This window comes from Equus asinus, chromosome 3 (assembly GCF_041296235.1).
Source record: "Equus asinus isolate D_3611 breed Donkey chromosome 3, EquAss-T2T_v2, whole genome shotgun sequence".
Taxonomy (NCBI): domain Eukaryota; kingdom Metazoa; phylum Chordata; class Mammalia; order Perissodactyla; family Equidae; genus Equus; species Equus asinus.
The window spans coordinates 141920289-141938661 of record NC_091792.1 but is presented as its reverse complement, the minus strand read 5'-3'; the positions used below and the strand labels follow the sequence as shown (position 1 = coordinate 141938661).

Genomic DNA, 18373 nt, shown 5'->3' with positions numbered 1-18373 from the left:
GGATGCCACCACAGGTTGGCTTGATGAGTGGTGTGTAGATCTGCGCCCAGGATTGGAACCAGTGAACCCTGGGCCGCCGAGGCATAGCGTGTGAACCCACCCACTGTACCACCAGGCTGGCCCCTTAAAAGATTTTAAACCTGAATTTGAAGGAAATTTTTTGATACCGATGTAGCCAAAGAGAAATAATTTAGTTGTTCCCAATGTCCTTAATTTTCTAAGGTATCTAGCTACTTTGGTGATTATAAGATTTTTAAACCAACTTGTCATTTTGATGTTAGGTTTATCTATCTAGGTATTTAAATTAGCTGTCAGTACTGTGGAGTGAGCGTAATGGTATTTTGGTCTGGGATTTGTTGTTTAGATAAATGCACTAACCCTGACAATCGTGTTCTTTCAAGCATTTAGATTATTGGCTATCCAGGTTGTTCCACAGTCTCTTTTTTCCCCTTCTTTCTTCAAGATCTGTAAGTAATGGACTAATGGCTATTAAATTTGGGAGCTTCACATATGCCACAACCGAAAAAGTGAGAAGAAGGTAAATCTTGACTCTTGTTTAGATGAGATGTGTATATATATATGATATGTGTATATGTTAATAAATGCAAATTACGGGAATATGGTGAGCTCAGTTACAGTGATGATACACCTAGGACCTCCTCACTTGCAATATAGGGGGTTACACATTTTATACTTAGAGAATGATTTGACTTAGAGTTGACTGGAACCTGATTGCCCTGCAGCAGGAATTTATGTAGCGTACTTTCCTGTAATTAACACTTCTGAGCTTCCGGTCTGTTAAGAGAGTAATGTGGTTCCACAGGGCAGATGGTTAAAGTTCTTGCTATGACCAACAAAAATAGGAGGTTGCATCGTACTGACTGCTCTGGGATTTTCTTTGTATACAAAAGGTCAGTCATACCTAAGTCATCCCTGAGGCTTTGCAGAGGGAAGAGCTGACACTAATCACAGGCTGATCTTTTTCTTACTCTCTTTTCCTTATGTAAAAGTTTTTTATGATGATGTCTTTGAAGTTATTGTGTCTTCATATGTAAATCTTACTTTTCAGTCCAGTTAACTCTGTTTACTCAACATATATATATAAGATGTCATTCATGGAATTTCCTTTGGCTCAAGGCCTGACCATTGTTGTCAGGAATGTTCTGGAACTGTGAACCAACCTCACAGATTTTTCTTTTTTCATGATTACCTGTTTTTAGGGCCTAGTTACATTTTTGAATAATCAGTCCAACAGGTAGCTGTGATTTTAGTGCAAAATATATTTTAAACATTATTGTATAGAATGTCACTTGATTTTTTTATCATCAGTTTTTTTGCTTGATACCAGTATAATGTTATGCATGCAATATTTTCTCAGTAGTTAGGATCATCTCTGAAATAACACAGCTTATTTCAATTCTAGCACCTACAGTTGTTTAGATGCACAGTTTTATGATGATGAAACTGTAACAGTAGTTCTTAAAGACACTGTAGGACGTGAAGGAAGAGATCGACTCTTGGTCCAGTTGCCATTGTCTTTAGTATATAACAGTGAAGATTCTACAGAATATCAGTTCACTGGGACTTACTCTGCAAGGTAACTAACTCATTAGTAAGATCATCTTTCTGATAGAACAGTTAAATGTTTTTTAATGTGTATCATACATTTTAGTTCTTTAGGTATCCTAGATAAATGGTTAATAGGGATAATCGTAAAGTCAGCTGACCAGAAATACTCCTATTTTTTATTTAAAAAATACTGGCTTCAACAGCTCTTCTGTCCCTTTGCTTTACTAGTAAATCAAGAAGTATTTGCTGGAACAAGGTGGGGAATTATTTGGAGTGGAGAAGGGGGCTTCTGTTAGTTCTGTTTTCAAGGGTAGCATTAACCCCAGTTTGTAATAGAATTAATTATTTTAGATTGCCCCTACTGTATTCCTTCTGGAATTAGGACCTCAGAAGCTATGTGGAGGGAACACGTCCAGTTCCAAGAGATGGCTTTAGTTGACTGAGATTTAAATAAGCAGATCCCTTCTCTAATTTAAACGTGTGTCCATTTGCTTTCCTTGAAAGGGAATCAAGAACCTTACTAAGATGATATTCTGCCTGTTTGGAATTACAGTTATTTTCAGAGAATATAGTATCACAGCTTTTTTATACAGTGGCTGGTAGAATTCTACTGGAAATGGGAGTATTGGTAGAAATTGAACCCGTGATTGACTCTGATACCACCCTTAGTAAACCAGGGAGAGGATCCCTTTTTCATTCCAGGGTTGGTTTTTCCCCTCTCTAGGCTGGATGAGCAGTGCAGTGCTATTCCCACACGTACCATGCATTTTGAGAAGCATTGGAGATTACTGGAAAGTATGAAAGCACAGTATGTTGCTGGGAATGGTTTTCGGAAAGTGTCCTGTGTGGTAGGTATCTACAGATTGTCTACTGACTAAGAGTAACAAGGAGAAGTGACTTCGGATCTATAAGGTCCTTTTAGTGCAAACATTATGTGGTTTTTGTTTTTTATTGATTATGAGCATGTAGTGTCCTCAGCTGTTTAGTTCTCTTGTCCTGAGAGCTTACTAAGTAAGTAATAACAATTCTAGATTTTAATCATCGTGAAATTGTCACTGTTGTATGTGGCAATCCTTTTACATAAAATGCAGGCTAAGCTTAGTGATTTTGTTGTAAATTGATGGGAAAATACCTTTCCTATAAAACCATTCTTTGTTCTGATTTCTAATTCTTTATATATAGTGTGTAAACCATTTACTTTAAAATTCTTTATTTGGCCTTTTCTTCTGTAGTTAAGCTCAAATCTCCGTCATGTGAGAGTGTTTGAAATGGACATAGATGATGAGTGGGAGCTCGATGAGTCTTCCGATGAAGAGGAGGAGGCTGGTACTAAGCCTGTGAGGATAAAGGAAGAGGCGCTGTCCGAATCAGAGGCAGAGAACCAGCCAGCCGGTGCTGTGTTAGCTCCGGAGATAGTCATTAAAGTGGAAAAACTTGACCCTGAGCTGGACTCTTAAGCTAGCTTGCTGTTGTTTTGTATGTTCTCATTATGTCAGAAAGGACATAAGAGTGTCTTGGACCACTTCTGATTTTCTTTGTATAACAAAGAAATAAACAGTAAATTTTATTTTTCTTATTCTGCTTCATCTCCTAGTGGTATAGTCACAATGATAGACTTTCTTTTTACTGATATTTCTTTTTAATACTGTGTGCAGAACTAGTGTTTAAAGAAAACATAAATTGAATGTGAAGAAGATTTCAGTCTTTTTTGTCAAAATGTAGGTATCAGGAATCATTCCTGTATCAAGAAGAAATTGCATTTAAATAGTCATCGTCACTGGAAGTTTTGATGCAGTTAGTATTTTAAAAACATAGGCAACACTTATTCCTATTTTTCTATCTTCCCCTTCTAGTTCGTTTTACGTCTCCAGAATGTTTTCAAAATTATGTTTTCAAAATAAACTTTACTGATTTACTGTAATGCTACTTAAACCAAAAGACGGATACTTCTTTATGATCTAAATAGCAAAAACGCTGCTTGACACGTACATGATTATCTTTTCTCATCTTGTTACTGTTTTTGAGCTCTGAATTCTTTGAATCAGCAGTGTTTAGAAGTGTCTTTTTCCTCTGTTGAGAATTGGTCATGGACATATGGTGGCTGGCTGGCTGTGTGGTTGACTCCTTGGGGACATGAGAAATACGGATCAACTAAACATAATGTTAGTGCAAATGAGCTACTCTTGATTCCTAATGCTCCTTCCTAGAGTAGAATGGTATTCGCCTGTGACTTTCAAAGAATTTCCATTTTATATATGAATTCTAACATCAGTTCACTGATAAATGAAAGAATCACTTTTTAAAGCTTTAAATATCTTGAGGCAGGAAGATAAACTATAATCTGGTGAGTGGGTAACTGCAGGGTCGCTGTGTCGTCGGCCTGTTTCTTTAATAGGGAGCTGTTACACTTGATTTTAGGTACAACTCTTTAGATATGCCAGGTGCCTCAGTTGGTCTGATGTTTGTGTGTTTTGAAGGGAAAACTGAAGAGAAGACACTGTTGCGTGTATGAGCTTGGTGTTTAGAACTGTGATCTTCAGAACACTGACCGTGCTAGCCTGCAGCCTTGCACATAACAGGCCTTAAACACGATTAATATATAATTTACATAAACGTTTATCGATGGTTGGTCAGTGTTCATGGCAAAGTGCAGTATGTCTTGAGTTAGCTTTTCTGAGCAAGAAAGTTGAACTGCCAGGTGACATTTCGGAGAAATTATAGATTGTAGGTATGTAGGGCATTTGAGAGTAAATGCATGGCACAAATTTCCTGCATGATATTTAAATAAACTTGATGGATTTGGGGGACAAATAATTACAGCTTGTTCTTAGAATGAATTACAGTTTCACAATATTCAGCCAGTTCTTTTAGACAGTAATCTGTCCCATGTGACTTCATTGAATTTATAAAGATTTCTTGATATGTGCTTGTTTGCTTTCTGCTGTTCCAGCATGGGATACATCGAGCCTGAGACTCCAGCCTCTGCCCTGATCTTGAACCAGGGATCAGGAGTGCTTCTCTTGATGTGCTGGGAGTCAGTCCCGGTTTATAGGAGGATGGTTGTTTCATTAATGCTTATAATATATATGATATATCAAATATTTAGGAACTGGTTTTGTCTTACGTCAAAGTGAAAAAGTTTAAACTGATATCTGAATCTCTTTTTAAGTTTTAATAAGTATAGAGCAAATAATTTTCTGTTTATCTTTGTATTTTTAGATATATTTCCATACCATTAGAAACTTTGCTTTTAATATTTAGAACCAATTTGATCATTATACATTATCACTTTATTTCTAGCATATTTAGCAGTAGTTGCTGAATTAGGGTTTTGGCTTTAGTGAACAACAAGGAGAGCGTGGGGATGTAGGACCCTGGGCAGTGGCGCGCCCCAGTTCCTGACTGGGTGTTTGTAGAGTGTTGTGAGACACCTGCTAAAGATTACGGCTTATTACAATATTCTGTGCTGCTCTTTTCTGGGATAAATTTGTTGGTTTTTTAGAAATTTGAATAGTCAGGGGTTTTTTCCAGACTTAATAGGACTGTGACAATAGTCTCCCTAATTCTCCGCCTTTCTAGTTTGTTTTTTTCTTGATTTTTTTCTAAAATAAAATTTTACACTCAGCAAAATGCTAAAACATTTTGTCGTCTTTATTTAGAGCATTTGAATATAAATGTGAAGAAAACCATTGTGCTATGTAGCCTTGAGTTTATGACGCCGTAACTAGGGGAGTCCACATATCCAAGTTAATCCAAATATTTTCTTATTCTTGAGGAAGTCTAACAAGCAGACATGTGCTAAATACTTATTTCTAGAGGATGCTATAACTGAAATCATGGGTTGCATGATTTCAACAGGGGCAAATCAGTTTCTTTGGCACCTCTCGAAGTTGTGACCATTATCTGTAGACTCTTTGCATTTATTAGAGTCTACGTTTGACTGTCCAGCATACCGGTTTTAGTTCTCAGTGAGCAGAGGGAGGTGGTTCTTAAGATTACACTGACGAAAACCTTATAATGTGAGAGCAAGGAGTGTATTGGAGTTAGAGCAGAAAATAGTATTTGAACTCTTATGAGGAATATTCAGTTCAGAAAGTCACAATTGTTAAAGGGTTAGTTTGAAGAAATGAATTGTTAATATGGTAGGTAGTCAGTGTTTTCTACTTTCTGAGCAAACTAGAAGAGGATTTCCCATGAAGCTCACACCACCACATCAAAATTGCCTGGGGCAGTGATTAAAAATGCAAATTTGTGGGTGCCACTCAAGCCCCCTCAGTCAGAATGTGAAGGTAAGGGGCCCAGACCTGCATTTTTAACCAGCTGACCTGATGGTCTTATGCCCACTGAGGGTGAGAACCATTATTTTCTGTGGAAGCTAATGTTTAGTAATTAGGTATTTATCATTTGTAGTTGTAAGTTTAAAAGCTGCTCTCTTAGATGCATTGAAAATTGATGTATTCTTTTCTTTAAAAATGACCCTAACTAGTGGTTAATTTCACATGCAAGATGCACAGTCTTCTGTAAATCTGTCTAAGTGATGGTGGGCATAATTGTACCTCAACTCTCCTTGTGCACTGCGCCATGTAGAAATGAGTCCCTCAAGGCCACATTTCAGCATTCCGAAGGTCACGTTCAGCTGAGGGGTAGATGCTGAGTTGGGTCGGTATGGGCCATGCGGGTTGGTAATGGGCCATTACAGCTTATAAATGTCACCTTTCCTCGGGTATTTGTAGTCCAACTGAACTCCCAGTGCCCCAGGACACGAAGTGTACTGTGTGGTTACCACTGTACGGATGATAAATCTGTCCCACAGCATGATGGAATGACACTTGTGCCAACTTGATAGATATTTTAAACCTTAAAACGAGGAGACAGGTTTGTAGTCCATGCCTCCTGCCATCCAACTGCAGTGTTCCCACATGGCCCCAACCAGACTGGAAACTTTGGGGATGGTTTTTATTCACCTGTATTTCTGATTCCTCTTGTGGAGTGGACATTGTTATTATTCTAAGTTATATTTTTTCCACTGTTCAGACAGTAGAACTGGTGTTTAGGAGCCCAACTAGATGAGTAGCCAGCTGCTGTAAGCTGTGCGATCAATTGTCAACATTTGATATGACACTGCAGAACTTTCTAACACTGATAACAAGTGACTTCCCTTTTTCCTTTCCACCACTGATTTTGTCCTGCCCAATTGTTGCAGGAAAAGGTGTGAAGGATTAAAAAAATATATGGTATGGTTTGCTTTCTTGGGATGCAAAGTCAAGATCTAGTGGCGGAGTGTGGATAGCGAAGGGCTGAGACCCTTGTGGGCCCTGCAAGGTGCAGAGCCCTTCTCTTCGAGCGAGAGGGGAGCCACCAGAGGCGCCTGGGTGAGTGGTTTCAGGAAGCCCAGGCGAGGGAGCAGTCGGCCGTGTCCAGTGCTGCCGAGAAGTGGAGAAGGAGGGACGGAGAATTGGCTGTTCTCTCTGGAAAACGGGAAGTCAATGGCGACTGCATTTTGAGTAAACTTCAGTCTCCTAGCGTGTTCTCTAAGGCGCTGTGGGCTCTGCCCTGGCTCCTCCTCAGCGTTGTCCCAGGGCTTTCCCTACTCATGTTGCCTTTCCTGCCAATTCCTGAGGAACCGAGTTCTTTCCTCTTCCAGAGCTTTGGGACATGCCCTTTGCCAGGAGTGTCCTTTCCCAACCTTCACGAGGTTAATTCTCACTTACCCTTGATTTCTTAGCTAAATGTCTCTTCCTCAGAGGAGCCTGCTGTGATGTTGGAGTCTCTCTCACTGACCCTTCCCTTTGTATCAGTTGTCGCAATTTGTAGTTAGACATTAATTTGGTGCCTGTTATTTTACTGTCTAAATTAGATTATAAGCACTGTGATGTCAGAGATCTTGTCCGTTTTGCTTAACTCCCTAATACCCAGTACCTGCCACGTGGTGGGTGCTTAATAATATACAGCGATTGGATTACCAAATCTCTTAGCATACAGTAAGGTGGTTTGAAATATAAATGGTAAATTATCCTGAAATTTACACTGAAATTTTTGCAGTGTATTAAATCTGTTCACAAATGGGTTGTATTCCAAAATTTGCAAACTGGCTATTTGACACTGATTACATTTCTTCATAGAAAAACTGTCATTTGTTGGTCCACCTGTGCCTACTGAAAATAACCCTTAGAAATCTTCTGTGAGCTCACCTCCACCCAAATATTGACGGCCTTAGACCTCGATTTCCAAATCAGGACTCCTAGTTTTCAGCCTCCACATAATTTTTAAGGCCTTTGTTTTTGCGAATTTAAGATAGAAATGATGTATTAAAAAGATGATTTTTAGTTTGAAAAAAGTTCAGTGGTGACAGGAAGTGTTCCAGAGGAGTGCTGGTGGCGGGAGCCCTGTGGGAGCGACTGAGGAACAGACGTGAGGTGAGGAAGTGGAGACCACAAATGGAGGCAACGTTTGAAGAGTTTCACTGCAAGAATGGTGCCTGGGGGACATGGATGCTATGAGGGGACTTTTTAAACAAAGATTGATGCTATCGAGGCCTATTTATTTATCTGTATCTGTTTATTTATCTGTGATGCACTGGAGGAGGAGAAGCTGACCATTCTAGAGAAAGATGGAACGTGTGTGAGTGAAGTCCTCCAGAAGCAGGAAGGGCCGAGCCCGGTGACCGCAGGGAGGGCAGCCTTAGCTTGGAGCGTGGTGTTTGTTTCATCCTAACAGGCGTGGGTGGACATGCTGGCGGGTGGGGAAATGTACAATTTTCCTCGTGAAACAGGCGTGAAGGTGTCAGCAAGAGTGAAGAGAGGTGTTGACACGGTCACTCAGAATGAGAAAGTGAATTTGCTGAGGAAGTGTTAGCATTGAGGTTCCCACAGGAGATGTGTGGTATACATCGAATGTGAGTCCAATTAATGGAATCCTTTTCTCCCACTGCTCAGCTGTGGGGGTGGATTCGGGGAGCATTGGGTTTCATCTGGGTGGGGGTTTTCTCAAACCGTTACAACAGGCCAGGGGGGTGGGAAGTTAGTGAAAGAGTGGCAGGGTCAGTGGATCAGAAGGTGGAGAATCATGGGGTTCAGAAGCGGAGGGGTGGAAAGACAGAGGCGACGGCCAGAGGGCCGTTAGCAGTGGATAGTACGGAGGTGGTGAGTTGATGACAAGTATAACTGTGGTGGTGGTGGCTGCTGTAGGGGAAGGAGAAAACCACTGGAGCTAAGTAGGTCAGGACTGAGTGGCCAGGGGTTTTGGATGGCTCGTCCGTGTAAGTTGCCAAAAAAGATGACAGCAGTAATGGGGGAGAAAGTAACAGTGAGTTGGGTGCTGGGGTCCCCAGTGATTGAGGAGGAGTGGCCACCTGATGAGATGACAGCAGTGAGGGGAACAGAGGAGACAGGAAGGCTGCATGTGCTTCCAAGGCCCCCGGGCTTTGAAAGGCCCATAGGAGGATCAGTGATATACTTAAGTTCACTAAGTCAGTCATGAGGCTGGGGTTCAAACCCAGGCGGGCTGTGTGGGCCAGGCTCCTTAGCCCCACACCGACTGCTGGAGAGGAGCTCGAAACGGTTACTCTTGCTTGTAAAGGACACAGTGCAGAACAGAACTACTAAGCCAATCGCGAGCATGGGTGGTGGTTTTAATTCATGGGTCAGCCGTAGGTTAGTGCTTCTTACTTCTGGGAGGTAAGATTAAAGGTTGTAATAGAGGTGGAGGTCGGTTCTGATTTGGTTTCGAAGCTGGCCTCAGCTGCTCTCCCCGCTGGCTGTGGAAAGCGGGTATTTCTGGTTGCTGTCCTGCCTAACCTTGCCTTTAGTACGCTGCTGATTGTGGAAACAGTTGTGTGTGGCAGGGTGAGGAGGCGGCCCATGGTGCCTGCTGAAGTCAGGGCCCCAGAGGAGCACACACTGACCCGTTAGTCTTTCCCTGCGCCACAGTGCAGTTGAGGCCTCCCCAGCTCGGGCTCAGGCTGTGCCCAGTGCTGAGCCTCTCCTGGGTCATCCGAAGCGTTCCTCAGGGGGCACTGGCCAGTCCAGGGCTCTGGCTGTTTGGGAACCAGACAGTCCCCAGGCCTCTAGGAGATGGCACTGGGCTTCAGCTGGCTACTTAGACCCAGGAAGCTAGACCCAGCTGGACCTGGGAACCTCTGGATCTGCCAAGTTGCACCAGAAAATCCCAAGTGCTGGGGCCACAGACATTCTGGGCCCAGGCCAGACGTGCAGCTGGTTGTGATCAAAGGGTCTCTTCCTGCAGCTGCTGCTGCCCACCCCCTTCTCCTGTTGATGTTTGGCTCTCCAAGGTTCTGTACAGAAGTCTGTCGTGGAAGCGGAATAATGTGGGAGAGACTGCAAGGTGCTTGATGTACATTATCTCATAATTTTCTGAACAGCTCTGCAACGAAGGAATTGCTATCCTTATTTTGCAGAAAAGAGAAAATGTTCAGAGAAGTTCTCTGTGTCCTAATCACACAGCTAGTAGGTGGTAGGACCTACTAGCAAGTAGAGCCTACTGTCAAGTAGCTAGTAGGATGCAAAATGGATGGTCTGATCCCAGATCACAGTAAGTGCTAATGACGATTGAGTACTAGTAAGAGCCAGGCACCATTCCAAGCATGTCCCAGTACAATCCTCCAAGGTAAGTAGTAGTATTAGCATCATCCCCATTTCACAGATGAAGAAACTGAGGCACAGGCAAGTTTTCTAACTTGTCCATGGGAATTACACGGTGGTGGGGGTGGGAGAGGGATGTGAAGCCAGGCAGTCTGGTGCAGGACCCTTGCTTTTAGCCACTGCACGTGCTGTCTTTCTGGGGTCTGTGTTGTTCCAAGACACTGCCCTCCCTCCCCGCCCCCAGCTGCCTTGCCTGTGGCCGTGCTCCCTGAGCGCAGTGTCCCTTCAGTGGTGTGACCACCCTAATGTCCGGGTGGCACGGACTGACAATGGTGACGGCTCACAGTCGTGATAAGCTTCATTCTTCCCAGAGCTCTTTCATTCATGATTACCCTCGGCTCCGTAAGGAAACAGGTTGAGAGAAGGAGCGATGTTTTTTTTTCCTGCAGGCATAGGCGTGGTATGTGGTAGAGCTGGGTCCTGAACCCCAAGTTCTGACCCCCAAGACTAGTGTGGTTTCCTCCAAGACAGCACTGCCCACAGCCAGTGACGCACGTGCCTCTTTCTTCGCCACCTGAGGAGGTTCTCGTGTGTGTGTTCGGGTCCCAGAGAGACAGAGCCACGTTCCTTCCCCAGAAAAGATAGAGGGGAAGCTGCCCGCTGGATTTGGGCTGTGAATGTTCTCTGTCCCATTTCCCAATTCATCAAGATTACTTTGCATTTTGTGGGTCACAGATTTCAGCGGGTAAAGGCTCTCACGGACAGTGGAACGTGGGTGAGCTTGGGGAGAGGTAGAGAGAGGATCCTCAGAGAAACCATTCTCGGCATGGGCCGAGCAGAGGGCACATTTGCAATTTGCAGGAGGCAAACTTCAAAACAGAATACTCTGTTGTGAACACAGAGAGACCATGACTCCATGAAATACAGACCAGGAAAACACATTTGGCCCATTATTAGTGGGCTAGGAACTATGATAATGCAGTGTCAAGAAAATAAGTTAGGTGTTGAGTTATTACACAAAATAGCTCCGAGCATCACATGCCAATTATCCTATTTGCTCCTCCAACATGGACAAGGGACTTGATGAGGTGAGAAAGTCTTAGGAGGGAGCAGGAAATGGAATAACCTAGTTTCCATTGGAGAAATGGAAGTTGAAGGAACAAATTTGTAAATTGGCTCAGCAATTTAGTTAAAACATGAGCCTTGGCTCTCTCAAATTTGCAACCTAGGACTTTTCACTCCCCTTAGTTCCGAAATTAGTTAGTGCAATGGCCTGTTTACGTGTAATTAACTGTAACGCGAATTTACAACTAGTCTTGCTCTGGGCTGGGCAATGGGCATGTGATACATACCACCTGGTCCAGCCCATTTCCGGAAGCTGGCGGGGTGGATGACCGTTTGCTGCCAGAAGGGAGTTGAGAGGATGACACTACACACAGAATCACTGGAAAAGAAAACAGACAGGATGTTTCACGGGTTGAAGCACAACAGGAGGGAGGGGGTGGCGCTGCTCTGGGGGGACGTGTGAGAAATGCGTCCACCTAATTTAGAAGACTGAAGGTTAGCTGTTCCTTGCCTTCCCTCCATCGGTCCCAGAGACCAATTCAAATGCTTTTTCCAAGCTTCCCTTCACTCCTCCAGGCCCCACCGCACCAGCCCCAGGCTGCTGTCATCTCTGTTCTCACCATAACCTTTGTGTTTACTGATTGCTAACCACTGGCAAGGACCTGGACTAAATGCACTACAGGTATTAATTTGTTCAGCTGCCTCCACCCCATCACCCATAAGAAAGGAAGCATTATTGCCTTTGTCCAGAGGAGGATGGAGAGGCCCAGAGAGGTTAGGTAACCTGCCCAAGTTCACACAGCTAGTGAGGAATGGGGACCAAGTTCTTAGTCATACACTGCACATCTCTGACATCAATCACCTGCTCCCTTTACTTATGGATAGCATCTATTCCTCTTCTGGTGTGTGAACCTGGGGGTGCCTGGATGTAAGTCATCACTGAAGATCTGTGCCTTTTAAGAAGCCCTGCCCCTGAAATCGATGGAGACCGGGCACCCTGAATCCTGTTTGGGAAGCCATAGCGCCCCCTGGTGCCTGAGAAGTCTAACTTTAGCCCCCAGCTGGCCCACGCCAAGGCTCCCAGCCCTCAGGGCCAGGTCTGCAGAGCTGAGCCGCCCAAGGTAGGAGGCAGCTGTTCCCCACAGCTGCGGCCACGGAGGTTTCTGAGGGTGCTCTATGGGAATGCCTCAAGCCACGAAGCCCAGGCACGGCATGGGCTTTCTGGCTGATGCTGGGTGGCCAGGCGCTTCTCTGCCAGGCCCAGCAGTCCCAGAAAGACATCCCAGGGAGGAAGACCGTGTGGGAGGGTGCCCCTCAGGAGTCGTTCTTCAGGAGAGTTCCTGAGTCTTCTTGGCTGGCTGGTTGGAAGCTCCTGCAGAGGGCAGCAGTTCGCTTGTTTATGTGGATACACACAGGGCCTTGTGCTCTGAAGGGCCCAGGCTCGGTGCAGTGCTCTGTGGAAATAAATGAAAACCAACCAAGTGAGAATAAGCAAAGGGTGTGTATTCTGAGCTGGCTACAGCAAGGGAGGCGGTCGCCGCGATTTGGCAGAGATTCAAAGGCAGGCAGGGGGGCTGGGAAAGCTTCATAGCGCAGAAAAGGGAAGACTTCAGATGTGTCCTGACTGGAGGCCGTTGGCTCGGGAAGCTGGAGGCTTCCCAACTAGAAGAGGGGCATCCTCTGTGATTGGTTAGGGGTGCATATTGGGCTGTCTCTGGTTGGTCCTGAGTTGGAAGCAGGGACAAAAACTAGGGAAGCTGTCAGTTATTGATCATGTCCTGGCCATTTGGGGCTGACTGTTACAAGGATTATTGATGGCGTCCTGGATTGTCACTAGAGATGACAGTCTGACTTCCTACGAGAATGACTTGTGTAAAAGCCTGGCTTCCTGGCTTGGTTATTGTGGATAAGGAGCTGGTTTCCTGGGCACGTTGCTGCAGGCTGTGGGTCGGAGTTCTGTTTTTATATCTGGTTTGGCTTTTGACCCTATGTGTATTCAGTCTTATACTCTGCTGTTGCTGTCTTGAAATTCTGGACAAGAGGCCTCATATTTTCGTTTCACACTGGGCCATGCAGATGACATAGCCATTCCTGGGTTCCTCTTTGGACTCATGACCAAGGAAGCCTTCATGTGGTTCTGAGTGGAGCCTGACCTGGCTGTAGTTTTCAGACTTTTACTTAGAAGGGGATACCGTGCTGTCACCAAGGGCCTCCTCTGGGAACCCTAGTTGATGAGCCTGTTTCCTTCTCAAGCTGGCACCCCCTCTGTTGTGTTTTTTCTGTCTTGGTATGGCCAAGGTCTTCTGGGCAGTGTGGGTAATCAGTGAGCACAGGCCAAAAGAAACTTCTACCTTGTGTTAAATTTCACTAATTCAGATCCTGTTAGTTTTAAATAGAGAAGTTTTGGTCTATTTTTGAAAAAAATATTTGCTAAGCAAATGACTGTGCTAAAAGCTTGCAGAGAGGAAGGTGATATTTAATCTGTCAAGAGCAAAATTTTCAAGGACCTAATCAGCATTGTGTTATACAAAACCAATGAATTGCCTTCTAAGTATAAAATCAAATTTCAATGCGTTTTTTGCTGCTCATGTGTTGGAGGACGTGGCCACTGGTTGACCCTCAAGTTGGACCCGGGCTCCTCACCCCCTCCCCTGTCCTTGGAACGTACGTTCCACCCACCATTCCCACAGTGGGAGCTGTATCAAGGACGCAGCCTTGAGAGAGTAAGGTGGTGTTGAGGCCACCTGGATGGCACACGAGACTGGACCGAGTTAAGGCCTCTACATACACTTTTCAGATTCTGGCAGGCAGATGTGGAGATCTTCCTGTCTTACAGCCGCTCAAGACAAGCCCCGTAAGCCAGCTCCCCTGCTTCTTAAACTGCCCCTCCCAATCTAGACTGGTCTGCCTCCTTCCTCAGTCTCTTCTTGCCCTTTGTGTCTGGGGACCAGTTTCAAATTTCACCCGGGGAACTCCCGAGGTGGCAAACCAACATCCTCAAAGTGGCTCCTCCCGCCCCCACTTGTAGGCTTGTCAAGGCGCCCCAAAATGCTCGTAAGCAAGAAAATGGAACGTTTGCACAGTGATTTGCTCATTGTGGCTTGTCCACCTCGCCCCGAGGGGCTGGGGCCCTTTTGAGCTGTCCTTTCTGCTCCATCGCAGATTCCCTGGAGCACACCCAGCCCACATGGTGCGTCCCTACAGCACTCGCTCCCTCCCTTCCCTTGTGGGGACCAGTCCCTCCGACCTGCCGTCTCCCCTCCCTGCACATGGCTGCCTCCTCGGAGCAGTCCCTCATCCCCCTCCCCGAGTCCCAACAAAAAGCTCTGGGGCAGACGGAGCCAGCTCCCAGGCCACACTGCCGCTTAGTAGCTGTGAGACCTTCACCAGGCTGCTGAACGTCGGGCAGCCTCATCTTCCTCATCTGTGCTACGGGATAGTGAGCCTGCCCCGCATGGGGTCCAGGCCAGCGCTAGAGAAGATAACGCGCACGTGAGGGGTTAGCGCTGCTGGCCCAGATCCACACTCCATAAACCTAGCCATGGTTACCCCCCCGCGCTGCTGGGTTTAACTCCAGAACTTCATCACCATCACCTCACTGCTTTGGTTAAATTTTTCTTTCTGGTCAAAGAAAATTTCCCCCTTTAAGTATCACCTCAGACATCAGCTCTGGCTTTGACGGCCCTCCAAACGCAAAGGGTGATCATTTGTCTCCACTGAGGGTACTGAGAATATGACACAGGGGCTGTTGGCCACTGCCAAGGAGGTCTTTTCTAAACCTTTGGTAAAACAGTAATATGGGCTGGCGTACGAGTGTGGCCTCCCAAGGTGGCTGTTGGCAAGGGGGAAGAGCTCATTTGCATGAAGGTTGTTTTGGAAGAAGTCCTTCTGCTCTCCAGCCATGCCTCTACCGCAGAGTGGTGGGGAGGGTGCTGGACACAGTCAATGGTGATTAATAACCAACAGCCTCGGGCACCGCCGCCCCACTCCACTCCTGGGTTACCCCCTGCTCTGCCCTGTGCCATGCTCAGTTTGAAGACTGTTGCATCTGGCTGGTACCTGCAGAAGTGACTCACAGGACAGTGCCATCATGACGCTTTTGCAAACACCCAGTGGTCACTTTGGTTCTGAGTGGCTGGAGAAACACAATAAGTGCTCACTAAAAGCCTTCCCGGGCCATGTGCCCCATTGCCCTGGTTTCTTGGTGACCTTGATCCCACCTGTCCTGCCTTCAGTACTTTGCACTTTTCACAAAAGTCTCCGGGGAGCCCGAGAAACACTTGAATTACAGACCAGAAAACAGCCTTGAGATGCACTTTTTTTTTTAAAGATTTCGTTTTTTCCTTTTTCTCCCCAAAGTCCCCCGGTACACAGCTGTATATTCTTAGTTATGGGTCCTTCTAGTTGTGGCATGTGGGACGCTGCCTTAGCGTGGTTCAATGAGCAGTGCCATGTCCGTGCCCAGGATCCGAACTGGCGAAACCCTGGGCCACCGAAGCAGAGCGCATGAACTTAACCACTCGGCCACGGGGCTGGCCCCAAGATGCACTTCTTTTGATTGAACGAAACCCAAGAGTTTTTGACCCAAGCATCATTCAAACACAAGTCCCAGGTTTCTTATAATCAGTAGGGAGAGGACCCTAGGAAATGTGTTATACAAAACGAGATGGAACTTTTGACCTGCTCCAGCTGGCCCTGGAGCTGTCACAGCTGGAACCCTGCATCCCCTTCATCATCACCCCAGAGTTCACTTCACCTCTGTTTTCTGGATCCCGTATCTTTCTCTTTCTAAGTCAAAACTCCTGTTTGCGGGGAGCATATTTTCCAGAAGCTTACTGAGAAAGGGTACATGGGAGTAAACTTTCTGAGACGTCTTATCTCTGAGAATGTCTTTGTTCTGTTTTAACATCTATTGATAGTATGGTCCGGTGCACATTTCGAGGTTAGAAATCCTCTCCCTCAGAATTTCGAAGGTGTTGCTCCTTTCTCTTCTAGCTCCCTGTGTTGCCATGACCTGTCCTTCGTCTGTGGGGACCTGGCTCTTGGTTTTGTTCCTGTTTTATCCTCTGGATGCATTTAGGATCATCCCTTTTCCCCCAGTATTCTGGGATTTCACGATGATATGTCTTCACATGAGACTGTTTTCATTCCCTTGCTGGGCTCTTAAGGGACTTTTGTCCAGGAAGTCATGTCCACACTTTACAAGTAATAACAAAATATACAATACTCTTTGCTGTATATTCTGTATGGACAATTGATTCTCATAGAATGCTTTCATTTTTGTTATTGTGGAACTCTTATAGTGTAACCAAACTTTAGTTGCAATTCAAGAATGATTTGGCAAAATCAGACTATGAATAAATAGCTGTTTATTACCCAGTTCAGCAAAGGAGGTGCTCATGTCCTTAATGAATGAATGTACTTCTGATACGAATGTTATTTAAATTTTCATTTATGTTAAGGAGTTAAGACAAAAGTCAGACAACAAAGACGTTGGACCTCACAGATACAGTAGGCGTAAATAACTTCGAAAACATGGATAATAGTAACATGTTGTAAAAATGTAAATTTTACGTGTAGTAAAATTTTGTAAATTAGGAATAAATTTTGAGTATTCATTATATTTGCTTTTAATACAATTTACTTAATTGTATGTTTATATAATTTTAAATAGTGGTTGTGTTTAGCAACCAGCCTGAAAAATTCCTGAAAATTTAAAAAGCGGCTCCCACAAGCCCAAACAAGACAGCTCCAGCTCACCTTATGTCCTTCAGGTTTGGGGCTGTGTGTTTAGTCTCTTTCTCTCAATGTTATCTTTGTGAGATTCATCTGTATTGTGGTGTCACAACAATGTTATTAACACTGCCTTCTCATAGTCCATTGAATGATTATACCACAATTTATTTATCTATTCTGTTGATGGGCATGGAGTTGCTTTCAGTTTGGGGCTATTAGGAGTAAAATTGCTATGACATTCTTGTACATATATTTTGGTTAACATAAGTCAGCATTTCTGTTGGCGTATACCTAGGAGTGGGTCATAAGGTGCATGCCAACAGTTTTTCAAAATGGTTGTACCACTTCACACTCCCACCAGCAGTGTATGAGTGTTCCAGTAGCACCATCTCTTTGCCAAGACTTGGTATTGTGTGTCCCTGTCATTTTAGCCATTCTGTTTGGTGTGTAGTGGTATCACATTGTGATTTCACTTTCATTTTCATATGACTTATGAAATTGCACAAATTTTCATATTTTATTGGCTATTTATAAATCTCCTTTTGTGAAGAATCTCTTCTAAGGTTTTGCCTGGGGAGGAAGGACAGAGATGGACCAAGGTAGAGCAAGGAGAGCTTTGGGGGCCACCATTTTTTTGAAAACTTTTGGTATCTGCAAGGATTGACTCCAGGGTCAGTGGGAAACAATATCTTGTTATGCTCAATTAGCACTTTTGTTTTGGTGAGGAAGATTGGCTCTGAGCTAACATCTGTTGCCAGTCTCCCTCTTTTTGCCTGAGGAAGATTGTCACTGAGCTCACATCTGTGCCAATCTTCCCCTATTTTGTATGTGAGATGCTGCCACAGCATGGCTTGATGAACAGTGTGTAGGTCTATGCCCAGGATCTGAACCCCTGAACCCAAGGCCACTGAAGCAGAGCATGCAAACTTAACCAATACCCCACCAGGCTGGCTCCAACACCTTGTTTTCTGAGATGTCTATAGCTGCAGAATTTCTTTGAATGGCATGGTGCCTGCCAGGAGGCTCTCTCTTCCTTTCAAGTGAGCTGGAATACATAAGGAATGTGATAGCTTATTAGGGAATGTGTCCCAGCCTGACTCATGGAGAGGCTGGTGTTTGTCCTAGGCCATTGGAATTCCTAGCTCCAGCTGCCATTTGTAGCAGAGCTTGACTCTACAATACCCTATAAGCCGTTGACCATAGCACTATTGAACCTATATGAATCAGCCCCTCAGGGCCCAAGTCATGTCAGGTTAGAGGCAGCATAATCCTCTCCACTTATACTGAGTCTCATTTAAGTTTCTTTCCCACCTTGCAGTGTTTATAAAAAAGGATGAAATTCAACACCTCTCTTCTTCTTCTCTGTATTTCAAATTAACCAGATAATTCCCCCCTTTCAAGGT

At 44.7% G+C, this 18373-nt stretch overlaps 1 protein-coding gene across 2 annotated transcripts in view; it reads left to right on the top strand.

Annotated features, from left to right (window-relative positions):
- ANAPC4 (anaphase promoting complex subunit 4) overlaps window positions 1-18373 on the top strand; it is a 59646-nt gene that overhangs the window by 29115 nt on the left and 12158 nt on the right. Inside the window, exons 26-29 of one of the 2 annotated variants that reach the window (XM_014855892.3) lie at window positions 464-538; window positions 1424-1597; window positions 2294-2417; window positions 2802-3136. In XM_014855892.3, coding sequence (XP_014711378.1) covers window positions 464-538; window positions 1424-1597; window positions 2294-2417; window positions 2802-3026 — 598 coding nt within the window. In that variant the 3' untranslated portion in view covers window positions 3027-3136. Of the gene's footprint in view, window positions 1-463; window positions 539-1423; window positions 1598-2293; window positions 2418-2801; window positions 3137-18373 lie in introns of those variants that run through there. The other variant, XM_070506113.1, reaches the window with a different exon arrangement.